This window comes from Clarias gariepinus, unplaced genomic scaffold, assembly GCF_024256425.1.
Source record: "Clarias gariepinus isolate MV-2021 ecotype Netherlands unplaced genomic scaffold, CGAR_prim_01v2 scaffold_30, whole genome shotgun sequence".
Classification (NCBI taxonomy): domain Eukaryota; kingdom Metazoa; phylum Chordata; class Actinopteri; order Siluriformes; family Clariidae; genus Clarias; species Clarias gariepinus.
Window position 1 is genome coordinate 113,681 of NW_026520997.1, and position 13,544 is coordinate 127,224.

At 41.2% G+C, this 13,544-nt stretch overlaps 1 protein-coding gene across 3 annotated transcripts in view; it reads right to left on the minus strand.

Moving 5' to 3' along the window:
- cdk14 (cyclin-dependent kinase 14) overlaps positions 1–13,544 on the minus strand; it is a 49,131-nt gene that overhangs the window by 6,217 nt on the left and 29,370 nt on the right. For all 3 annotated transcript variants that reach the window (XM_053490699.1, XM_053490700.1, XM_053490701.1), the window contains 3 exons: positions 11,551–11,644; positions 11,211–11,274; positions 10,984–11,032 (listed from right to left, as the gene is read on the minus strand). In XM_053490699.1, coding sequence (XP_053346674.1) covers positions 10,984–11,032; positions 11,211–11,274; positions 11,551–11,644 — 207 coding nt within the window. The remainder of the gene's footprint in view (positions 1–10,983; positions 11,033–11,210; positions 11,275–11,550; positions 11,645–13,544) is intronic.

Consider the following 13,544-nt stretch of genomic DNA (forward strand, 5'->3'; position numbering starts at 1 on the left):
GTAAGTCGCTCTGGATAAGAGCGTCTGCCAAATGCCTAAATGTAAATGTAAATGCTTGTGGACCACTCGCATAGAATTCAGGCACAAAGCAGATTGGATGGAAAAGCGTGTGTCATCATGGCCAAACTTCACTATCACCAAGACTGTGTCGAGTGCGCGCGCTTGGGCTCCGCTGAGATTTAACGGAGAATCAGTCGCCATCTTTCCGGATTATATTGCGAGTGTTGCCAAGGCAAGGGCTGCGTTTACCTAGGCTCAGAAATTACTGCGTAATCGTCAGGGTGTCCGGTTTGGGATCCTATACCCAGCCCGTTTACGTGTTTCACACGACGGGAGAGAAAAGGTATTCACAGATGCAGAGGAAGCCATGAGGTATATTAAGAAGAACATTATCCCTGCAGAGGCTTAAAAATTGTGCAAACATTTGGCTTCTATCCGTCTATAAGGTTTTCCAGCCTAGACCACGCTTCAGTGGAGCAGTGACCTTTCGTTTGCATTGTTTTTAGCTCCTCCCAGAGGGCGTACAGGGTACTATTCAGTCATTAGCAGGAGACTTTCCACAGATAATTCTGACACAGCAATATTTACTTAATAGTCTCGCTGCTGATGAAAACATCACAAATTCTAATATCAGTGTACCGTTGAGGTTTCCTTTTTTACTTTTTAAAATACTTATTATTATTTTATTATATCTTTTAATTAATAATATGGCTCTTCCTCAGTTGTGAGCTTGTGTTGCTTAGTGGCATTTTAAGAGAAGCGTCTAATATTATTGTCTTTGCCGTTGCTTTGCCGCTGTTATTACCATAATTATTCTTACTGTTATTACTATGTTATTCCGCAGATTTTACAACATATCATAATGCGCTATTTGAGTTACTTTAGTATGGTGGGTTTGGTGGGAGCGGGAGCTGTTGGCTCAACACAAACACTTAATGTGTGGATTTGTTTTTGGAGGGTATTATGTTCACCATGTTTTTGTAGGTGATGGGGGAGGGGTATTGTTTTTTTCTTTTTTTTCTACCAGACTTATTCTGTCAAATGTCCATGTTAATTTTCACTTGCTTTCAATGAGTTGCTCTTATGGATTTCATATTATATATATATACACATTATATATATATATGTATTTCAATTTAATTCAATTTTATTTATATGGTGCTTTTAACAATGGTCATTGTCTCAAAGCAGCTTCACAAAAATGAATCCAATTTCCATTCAAAGCCAAAGGTGTGGTCATACTCATCAAGAAAAATACAGTATTCACTATGACTAGTGTAGAGGTTGATTCCTTGGGGCGATATGTTTTTGTGGTGGGCCAGCTTTATTCCCTCCCAGTCATCTGGGATAACCCTGCATTCTTTTCAAACCTATTCTCTCAGTTACCAGATACATCATCGCACCATCTTATTTTGGTGGCGAATTGTGTACTCCCCCCGTTTTAGACCGTAGCTTATCCGAAAAAGTTCCTCTTTCTAAATCAGCATGTTCAATTAAACTTTTTATAAAATCATATGGTATAGCTGACATTTGGGGGTTTCGTAACCCTACGTCCAGAAAATATTCCTTCTTTTCCTCTGTTCATAAGACCTTTTCGCATATAGATACTTTTTTTCTAGACAAGAGATTTCTTCCTTTTATTACCAAATGTCATTACGGAGCTACAGTTATATCTGATCATGGTCCCCTAATTATGAAAATGCATATCCCCAATACACAATCCAACTACCGTCCCTGGAGGTTCAACTCTTTGCTTCTATCAGAGGAAGATTTTACTAGACTCATTTCCTCTGAGATTACATTATTCCTTGAGATCAACCAAACACCAGGTATGTTCTCTTAGGCATATTTACGAGGGCAGATCATTTTAAATTTCGCAAGGAAGAATAAAAATGACACTGCATGCCTTAAAGAACTGGCTGATGAGATACTGAAGCTAGATAGACTATATAGTTATATACCCTCTGCAGACACAATGAAAAAGCGTATACTTTTGCAGACTGAGTTTGATCTCCTGTGAACAAGGCAGGCTGAATATCTTATTTCTAAATCAAGACATATGTCCTATAAGCATGGGGACAAGGCTGGGCGAACACTTGCTCATCAACTAAGACAATTGATTGCCAATTAGTCCATCCCTGTAATTAACGATGAGCAATGCTTAAACAATACTGATAGCCTTAAAATTAAATCATGTTTCCAAACTTATAGGTAGTCACTATATACTTCCGTTTCATGTGTCGATCTGCGTTCCCTGGAGGACTTTTTCAATAATATACATATCCCTTCTATAGATCCAGTGACGGTCGCTGAATTGGAAAAAAGTATCACTGTGGAAGAGATAGCCTCAGCAATTAGATCTATGCAGAATGGCAAATCACCGGGACCAGATGGTTTCCCAACAGATTTCTTTAAAAAATTTTCAGAGCAGCTTTCCCCTTTATTGTTTTCAGTTTTTGAAGAGTTACTTTCAGTAAAATCCCTACCACCAACCATGCGTCAGGCAGTTATTTCATTAATCCTTAACAAAGACAAGAACCCTCTTGAGTGTAGCTCATCTGTTGAATCTCCCTTCTTAATACTGATGCCAAAGTGCTTGCTAAAGTCCTTGCGCGACGTTTAGACGGGGTGTTGCCCTCCATCATATAACCTGACCAAACAGGGTTTTTTAAGAATCGTTATTCTTTTTTTACCATCAGACGACTTTTGAATATTCTTTATGGCCCCTCTCCACCTGGTAGTTCTCTCATTGGATGCAGAAAAGGCATTTGACTGTGTGGAATGGAGTTATCTTTTTAATACACTGGAAAGGTTTAGATTTGGCTAATATCGTGGATCTCCATTAGCCACTGTGCATACTAATAACAGCATATCTGCTTTTTTTGAGCTTTACCGTGGCACGAGGCAGAGATGCCCTCTGTCTCCACTCCTATTTGCAGTCGCAATGGAACCACTTGCTTCAACTTTGAAACACAGAGCCAATATCCAGGGTATTCAACGGGCAGGATTGGAACATAAGGTTTCGCTTTATGCGGACGACATGTTATTATACTTGTCACAATCCCTGACAAACTTACCTAAGTTAGTGACTCTACTTACAGAGTTTGGCAAAATATCTGGCAATAAAGTTAACATTCAGAAAAGTGAACTAATGCCTGTTGGTGATGGGGTCAGTCTGTCATCTTTAAGCTCAATTTAAAATTAGCCTTAAAAATTTAAATACCTTGGGATTTGGGTTACGCATAATCATAAAGACTTTTATCCACCTCTCTTATCCAATCTAAAACAAGATCTTAAGCGCTGGGACCACCTCCATCTTTCATGGGTGGAAGAATTAATACAATAAAAATGAGTGTATTGCCCGAGTTTTTGTATATTTTTAGTGCCTTCTGTTATTCTTAACCAAATCTTTATTTTCCAAATTAAAAAATAAGATTTTAACCTTTATTTGGAACAAAAAAACACCAAGAAATAAAAGAAGTATACTGCAGAGACCTCGCGCAAAATGAGGGATGGCACTTCCAAATTCCATGTATTATTACTGGGCAGCCAATATAAGAGCGCTGATGTCCTGGGTAAATAATGACATTAATCTCCCCGTTTAGACAATTCTGGAGGGGGCCTCGGTTAGGCCCACTTCTCTAAAACATTATTGTGTTCTAAAATACCATTTATTTAACCAATCTCTAGTTTGACCTCTAATCCAGTTGTTATACATTCAGTTAAAATCTGGAACTAATTCAGACTATCGTTTTCCCTTAAGGAGTTACCGCAGGCTGCCCAGCATGTTTGTTCCATCTATGATGGATGATGCTTTTAAAGTTTGGGTTAGAAAGGGTTTGGTCTCATTGTCTGAACTTTATGTGGATGTAAATTTTGTACTTGTAGCTTCGGAACTTTGTGGCATTGAATTCTAATAATTTCCCATCATGCCCTACACTTTCTTTATCAGGTTCAATATTTGAATGTGAATCTGTCCAAAAATAAACTATACCCAGGATCTATGAATTACTCAATGTGTATGATTCAACACCCTTAGACTTACTGAGTGTGAGGGTTCACCACTAGAGGGCACTGTTTTTGTTTTGTAATTTTGGTTGGTAGACTCAGTTTCCCAAAAAGCACCTTGGTCAGGTAATGCGGGTGCTCACCTGAACAAGGTAGATCATTAGTTACGTTATAAATAGCTGGTTGTTTTGGGAAACTGGATCAAGCATTATTACGGGTTCTGTTAAGTGGGGTATTTATTTTGTCTTGTTATGTTCTGTTTCAGTTTGTTTAGTTGGCATTGGTTTTCTGGAGCGGTTTAAGTTAAGTTTGCATCTGGCCTGATTTAGTATGTCTCTTTGTCTCTGTGTCTCCTAGCAGGATTAGCCTCTAGGAGAATTAGCCTTTTGTGTGCTTACCCTTGTGTGTAAGTAACCTCTCCTGCATGTTTAGTTCTTAGTTTGTATAAATACCAACCATTTAACTACTAACCTGTTTAGATCCTAGTCTGTCTAGTCTCTTTAGATTTTAGTTATCTCCAAATGAGTATAGTCTCATAGACTCCCTCTGCCAATGCACTGATGAAATTAACAGTTGGATGTGCCAAAATGTTCTTCAGTTAAACAAGGAGAAAACTGAAGTCATTGCATTTGGAAACAAAGATAAAGCTCTAAAGGTGAACGCATACATTCACTCTAGGAGTCAGATAACTAAAAATCAAGTCAAGAATCTTAGGGTGTTTTTGGAGACCGGCCTTAGTTTTAGTAGTCATGTCAGAGCAGTAACTAAATCAGCATACTATCATCTTAAAAACATTGCAAATATTAGATGTTTTTGCTTCCAATCAATCCCAATGCTTCCTTTATCACCAGCAGGGTGGAATATTGTAATGGTCTCCTCAACGGCCTTCCCACAAAGACCATTAGACAGCTGCAGCTCATCCAGAAGGCTGCTGCCAGGATTCTGACTAGAACCAGAAAATTTGAGTCCTCAGTAAATGTAAAATTTGAGTCCTCAATAACACCAGTCCTCAGGTCCTTACACTGGCTTCCTGTAACATTTAGGATAGATTTTAAAGTACTGCTATCCAAGATGGCGCCGGTGAGGTTGGCTGCCGTCACGACTGCTCCGACCACCTTTTCTTTGTTTTGTCTTTTAAGTTAGTTTACGGCGTTTACAGCGTTTTAAAACCGGCAAAATTACCACCATGGAGTACATTAGTTATGATAGAGACACTCTTGTTTCTATTGGTGTACAATGTACTTACAATTCAACGTTTTTAACTCCGGATCCGAGCTGGCCGAGTGAGATCCTGAGGGACAACAAAGGACGCGACGCGAAGCGGCAGCCTCGAGGGAAACAAGCCGGCATCAGGAACTGAGAGCCGGCTGAGAGCCCGTGCACACCGCACACCTCTGCCTAGCATCCTGCTCGCCAACGTCCAGTCACTGGAGAACAAGCTCGATGACCTCAGGGCCAGGATAAAGTTCCAGAGAGACATTCGGAACTGCAATCTCCTCTGCTTCACCGAGACATGGCTGAACCCAGCGGTGCCGGACCACGCCATCCAGCCGGCCGAGTTCTTCTCGATTCACCGCATGGACAGGACACGGGACTCGGGGAAGTGGAGTGGAGCCGGCGTGTGTTTGAGAGTGAACAGCAGCTGGTGCAACAGCAGTTCCTCTCACACGCTCCTGCACACCAAATCTGGAACTACTGTCCATCATGTGTCGTCCTTTTTATCTACCTCGGGAGTTCACATCGGTCATAATCAGCGCCGTTTATATTCCACCACAAGCGGACACGGACACTGCCCTATGCGAGCTGCATGATGCACTTACACAACAACAATCACAACACCTCAGCTCATTGTGGCGGGGGACTTTAATAGTGCCAATCTTAAATGCGCAGCGCCAAACTTTTATCAGCACATCACCTGCCCCACCAGGGGTGAAAGGACACTGGACCACTGTTACACTACAGTCAAGGACGGCTACAAGGCACAATCTCGCCCTCCGTTTGGTAAATCCGACCACGCCGCCATCTTCCTCATGCCAAAATACAAACAAAGGCTAAAACAGAAAGTTCCGGTTCAGAGGGAGGTCGCGCGCTGGACGGACCAATCGGTGGCCGCGTTACAGGACGCACTCGATGACGCAGACTGGGACATGTTCAGAAACAGCTCCGATGATGACGTCAGCGTGTTTACAGAAGCGGTTGTGGGATTTATTGGGAAACTAGCGGATGATACCGTAGAGAAAAAGACTATTAAAACGTTTCCCAACCAGAAGCCGTGGGTGGATAAAACCATCCGCGACGCTCTGAGATCTCGCACCGCTGCCTACAACACGGGACTCGCGTCGGGGGACATGGAACCATACAAGGCTGCGTCATACAACGTCCGGAAGGTGGTAAAAGAGGCGAAGCACCGCTATGGAAGGAAACTAGAGTCACAACTCCAACAGAGTGACTCTAGGAGCCTGTGGCAGGGATTAAGGACAATTACGGACTATAAAACACCAACAACCGGAATGACGAACACGGACGTGACTCTGGCAGACGAGCTGAACACTTTCTATGCTCGCTGTGAGGCTGCAGCTAAAGACGCTAGCGATGCTAATGCTAGCGGCGCTAACGGCTGCAGGCAGGAAGACACTGCCAGCACCGGAAACGCGTTCATCATCACCGAGCATGACGTGAGGAGAGCCTTCAAGAGAGTGAACACCAGGAAAGCAGCAGGACCAGACAGCATCTCAGGCCGTATTCTCAGAGCCTGCGCAGACCAGCTAGAACCTGTGTTAACTGAGATATTCAACCTCTCTTTATCTCAGTCGGTGATTCCCACATGCTTCAAAGAGTCCATCATTGTACCTGCCCCGAAGAAACCTCATCCTGCTTCACTCAAAGACTATCGCCGTGTAGCCCTCACCTCAGTAGTGATGAAGTGCTTTGAACGCCTGTTCAGAGACTTCATCATTTCATCACTACCTGACACACTGGACCCACTTCAGTTCGCTTACCGTCCAAATCGTTCCACAGACGATGCATTCTCACATCTCCTCCACACATCACTTACTCACTTGGACACTAGAAGGGGGAATTATGTTAAAATGCTCTTCATCGACTACAGCTCTGCATTTAATACCATAATTCCCTCCACATTCACCACCAAGCTGGAGTACCTGGGACTCAGCTCATCTATGTGTCAGTGGATCTCCAACTTCCTAACTGGCAGACCACAGGCAGTAAGGATGGGCGGACACGTCTCAGCCTCCATCACTCTCAGCACTGGAGCCCCCAGGGTTGTGTTCTGAGCCCCCTGCTGTACTCTTTGTACACATATGACTGTGTGGCCACTACCAGCTCCACCACCATCATTAAATTTGCTGACGACACCGTCGTGGTGGGCCTGATCTCTGATAACAACGAGACGGCCTACCTGAAGGAGATTAGGAATCTGGAGAACTGGTGCCAAAGGAACAACCTCCTTCTAAACGTCAGTAAGACAAAGGAGTTGGTAGTGGACTTCAGCACCAAGCAGGAGAGGAACTACCAGACCCCCGTCATCAACGAGAGGCCAGTGGAGAGAGTGGACAGCTTCAAATACCGGTGTTCACATCACGCAGGACCTGTTATGGTCCGGTCACATCAACACCGTGGTGAAAAAGGCCCGACAGCGTCTCTATCACCTCAGACGCTTGAGAGACTTCCGACTGCCCTCCAAGGTGCTCAGGAACTTTTACTCCTGTACCATAGAGAGCATCCTGACGGGAAACATCTCAACCTGGTTCGGGAACAGCACCATGCAGGACAGACGAGCTTTACAGAGGGTTGTGCGATCAGCTGAGCGCACCATCCGCACAGAGCTCCCTGACCTGCACTCAATCTACAGAAAGCGGTGCTGGACCAAGGCCAGGAAGATAGTGAAGGACCTCAGCCACCCCAACAATGGACTGTTCGCTCTGTTGAGGTCAGGAAAGCGATTCCGCTCCCTGAAGGCCAACACAGAGAGACTGAGGAGGAGCTTCTTCCCGCAGGCAATACGATCTCTCAATCACAATCACACCACCACACAGTACTGACTCACACACATGGTTTTTACACACACACTGGACATTCTGGACATTTGTTTACACTATTGGCCACTGCACAACTACACTTCGTGGTCATCAAATCAAATCACATCAAATCACTCCAGCACAAATCACTTTAAGCATATTTGCACTGCACAAGTCACTTTTAATATGTGGATTGCACACCCATGGACATAACCATTCTTTTATTACCATTTATTCGGCTGCTCTTATTGTTTTACATTTTTTCATATATTTTCCATATATTTTCTATATTGTGTATTTTGTGTACAGATATTTTATTTTTAACTTTTATTTGTATATTTTTATTTTATTTTTCCCTAGTTAAACTTACCCTTTATTTTAATTTTCATATTTATTTCCTATTCATATTCTTAGGTCATGAGCAGTTGTCTAAGCATTTCACTGCATATCGTACTGTGTATGACTGTGTATTTGACAAATAAAATTTAAATTTGAATTTGATTAAAATTTGATTTTACTTGTTTATAAATCACTCAAAGGGCTAGAACCTAAATACATTACAGATATGCTCACTGAATTAACCCTAACAGACCACTCAGATCATCAGGATCGAGTCAGTTGGTAATACCAAGGGTTCACACTAAACAAGGGGAGTCAGCTTTTAGCTATTATGCTCCTGCAGTTGGAACCAGCTTCCAGAAGAGATCAGATGTGTTAAAACATTAGTCACATTTAAATCTAGACTTAAAACTCATCTGTTTAACATCATCCCCCTCTATGCCTAACAGTACATGATACTCAGAAATAAATGGAAGACAGATCTAGATGAACCAATTTCAGAGAAAATCTGGCACAAAATAATACAGGGAATTTTATCATCATCCAATTGCCTTAGACATGCTGTAATACAATTTAAGATTGTGCATCGTCTACATTGGTCAAAAGTCAGACTTTCTAAGATTAAACCTGATATAGACACCACATGTGACAGATGCAGGCAGGCTCCTGCAACTCTGCTGCATATGTTCTGGACTTGTCCAAGACTCTACATGTTCTGGACCAATATCTTTGAAACGTTTTTTGGAATATTTGGAGAGACAGCAAAGCCAACTCCATTTATTGCATTGTTTGGTATGAACACAGATAATATGGTACTATAAAGAAATGGTGTGAAGAAGATTACTTTTTTTTTTTTTTTTATAAATATCTCATAAGGCATCCTGGTGTTTGTCTGATGTTGGTTGTGTGTTCTCTTTTGTTGTGTTTTGTTGTAGTTTAAAAATAAATTAAAAGAAATAAAATAAACAAAAGACTAAGAAGCCCCCCATAAACTTTAGCAATAATCGGTGATTGATTTAATTCATTTTATTTTGTATATATATTTTTTTGTTTTTTGTTTTTTGTTTAAAAATGCATAAATCCAGTAAAAATATAATAGTATAACAGGCGCCAACCGTCTGGACGTTTTTTTAGTACTGTTTTCAAGTGTGAATGTTTATGAGGATTTAATCTGTCTCTGCTGCCGCATCTATTCACAGTTGTGATAAGTGATTAATGCCCCATCAGGTTTGATAGGGGACGTTATGCATGATTAAATGACGAAAGAAATACTGATCCGTATGGGCAGATATTTCTTCCAGATATTATGTATTATGCGCCATTAATCGCCTTTGTTATGCAAATTTTTGACTATCAGTGAAAAAAAATCAGCGAAAACATCAAAAATATAACGAAAACAAACCCAAGCAGAAGTTACATTTTGAGCTTTACTTTGCAGCAAAATATTATTTATCAGTGTATTAAATGGAACTAGATAAAATAGTCTTCATTTGTATTCTGTACCCACATCAATCAGTAGAGATAAATTACAGATCTTATCATGTCTTTAAGGATCATTAAGAATGTCTTGAAAAATATTTTTATTACAAGTTTTATTATTTCATCAATTAATTAATGTTAAATAGCATAAGAATTATGGGTTGTGTATTAAGTGATTTTTTGTTTTTGTTTTTATTAAACATACTGTATAGGGCTGCCTGGACACTGCAGTTAATTGAAGCAGTCACTGCTCCACCTGGTGGGATCCTACAGCATTGCAACCATCTTATTAGAAAGCTTATGGGGGCGTTTACAGGGCGGGGCATCGTGAATTGTGTCATCGCGGGGGATCACATTTCATGCATGGATCGTGCACAAACTTGTCATGGTTCTGCCATGGTCCAGGCAGCCGTTTGAGATGGCTCCTATTGTACATTAAGTTTATGTAAAGACTTTGCAGTGTTGATCTTCTTTTTCAAGACTTCTGTAGTTCACCCTGACATGCTGTCAATCATCCTTTGGGCCACACCCTGACTGGTAGAGCAGCCCATTCTTACATAATCAATGCTTGGAGTTTGTCTGAATTTGTGTGTTTTTGTTTGTCTACCCGCCTCTTGAGGATCGACCACAAGTTCCCACTGTGATTAAAGTCTTGGGAGTTTTCTGGTCATGGACCCAAAATGTTTTGTTCTGAGTTATGACTTTGCTTTAGAGTGAGGCGCTCCATCATGCTGGAAAAGGCACTGTTCATCACCAAACTGTTCTTGGATGGGAACACTTGGGGGAAGTTGCTCTCTGAGAAGGTTTTTGCACCATTCTTTATTCATGGCTGTTTTTTAAGGTAAAAATTGAGAGTGAGTCAACTCCCTCAACTAAAAAGTGACCCCACACATAACTGGTCTCAGGATGTTTTACTGTTGGCATGACACAGAACTGATGGAAGCGCTTTCGTACAAGCTGGAAATGCTTGTAATTATACTTCAGTATACCAGAGTAACATCTGATGAAAAAAGATCTTAAAACACTAAAGCAGCAGTGAAATTATTATTTGCATCATTTTTAAAACTTTTGGCCCCAGCTGCATATAATTATTTATATACACACACGTAGTTAAACTCACTTGTTCCAGGCTTGTCTAAGTTTTTTGGCGCTATACACAGGAAACCGATCTGCAAAAGAAACACACACACACACACACACACACCATTACCATACACTCTGGCTGATAACACGGTGGCCTTTTTCATTGTTATCATTAATTATAATCTTTAATGATAAAGAAAATATGTGTGTGTGTGTGTGTGTGTGTGTGTGTGTGTGTGTGTGTGTGTGTGTGTGTGTTTTCACCTGGTTTAAAGTGAGGGAGTGAGTGAACACCTGGCCATGTTTCCTCAGATGGAGTGCCAAGTACCTGCAGACAGACAGAAATCTCCCACAGTAAGAAGAGTCAGTCTCTCTCTCTCTCTCTCTCTCTCACACACACACACACACACACACAAACAGATGGTCATCACTATCTCTTCCTATCCATCTCTCTTCTCTGCAGTGCATTGTGGGGAAAACACCACCAATGAGATTATGATGTCCATGAGTTCTGTTTAAATATGAAAAGAAAGAGGAACGAAAAAAGGAGGATTGGAAATAAGGAAAGGGCGGAGGGAGGGGGTGAGACAGCAGTCTAACTCACCAGGAAGATCCTTTCCAGTTGGTCCTGTACATCCTTCATACCAGGAAATGCAGCAACGCCCTGAATCATCTCAATGAAGATGCATCCGACGCCCCTGTGCATACAGCCAATCACAGCCACAGAGACAGAGATCACACACACATACACAGACACACACACACAGACAAACTTATACTGTATCACAGTAATTCAATTCAGAATTTTCTTCTGTCATAATCAATTCTGACGTCTTTTTGTGGGACAATTATGGGCAACTGGCAGGTAACATTGTACCATTAAACATTTCCTTACCAGGCGCCATGGGTCGATTAAAACATTTGTGATGTCCTTGCACTCATTGAAATATGGAAAATTACACAGCGACACTGTACAACAGAGCAATGAAGGAGGAAAAAAGAGCTCAATAGAGTGGCTCTAAAACCTGTAGCAAGGACCATAACGCACATAACTAAAATAACAGGAGAGTTTTTCACACTCGCTATGATTTATTTTTTAAATACATTTTGACTTAAAAACCGAGCAAGTCTTGATTTACGAATACCGAGTATCATGTGACACGCATGCGCTTCTTGTTTTGACGCCGAGCATCATGTGATCACAATTGAGTTTTTTTTTACCCAATGGTTTTTGTCTCTCTTGCGCTGCGGAATTGTGGGTAATCGTCTCCCCTGCTGGGTCTGAGTGCTCGTCTCGGACTGGTATAATTAACACTGTGGTACAATAACACTGTGACCACGTGTGTGTGCATAAAACATATTTTACTTTGTGCTTGCATGTTTGTGTGTACTGCATGCATGTACTGTTTATTATAACACACGTGTGCGCATGCAAAGCAAAAGAAAGTCTCATTAGAAAGGTTTAAGATCCATTTCTCCCTTTCTGTATCAGCCTATTGTTATGTGTGGTCACGTGTAATTTGACACCGTGCCCCTTTACACACACACTCTCGCCTTTACACCCCCCCAACCCCTTCTCCACTCGAGTTCACACACACACACACATTTTCTACTCTACACAGAAACACTGCTCTGTCGTGATTCTTTTTAAAGGTAAAGTGCAGGTTAATTTGTTTATTTGTTTAATTTTGTTTATTGCAGTGACTTCGTTAGTTTGCGCTCTCGATGCTCCTTGCAAATTTCTCTGGCAAAACAGTCTTTCTGTTAATGTGTGTGTGAAACTCAAATAAGAAAGGAGAAAGGTTTACTGTGTAAGATGGGGAGAGGGAAGGGGCTGATTCCTCTTCTCCTCTTACTTTAGCTTCACACACACACACACACACACACACACAGCGCCTGTGCGGTTAAACGGAAATAGTTTTCTGTCAGGATTTATTAAGGTAAAGCGCAGGTTAATTTGTTTTATTTTTACTTTATATTTTGTGTTAATTATTTTTATGTATTTATTTTTTGGGGATGTGGAACGAATTATTTTAATTTCCATTATTTCTTATGGGAAAATCCAGGATAAATCCACAGAGCTCTCAGATGCACACTGGAAGGCAGACCTGGCTTTGCTGTTGATGTTGTAATGTCACTAATGATTTGTATATGACATGTAATGCCAGGTAAGGGCTTTCATATTAAGGTTAAACTTTTTATCAGGCAGGGACTCATCCATGTTCGGGACACTGCATAGTGAACTTTCAGGACGATTTAAAGAATTAAAACCAATTGAGAGTGAAATGCACATAATGCAGTGTAGACAATGTAATCGGTGATGTCCAGCTTGAAGTTTTTGATCTGCAGTCTGACAAACTACTGGTAGAGAACTTTAAGTCAGTAACACTGCAGGATTTATATTCTTCTCTCAAAGAAGAGAGCTTTCAAAGTCAGGAAGGCATGCTCACAGTCTGTTGGTTCTCTTTGAAGCCCAAAACTGACAAGCTGGATGGATTTATTGTTTTTTTGTGCGATGTGTCTCTTATGATGCTGGTCTTTAAAGTAGAGTATGCTCCAAAATGCTCTGTAATTCTCCTGTAGGAAACTAGCATACAA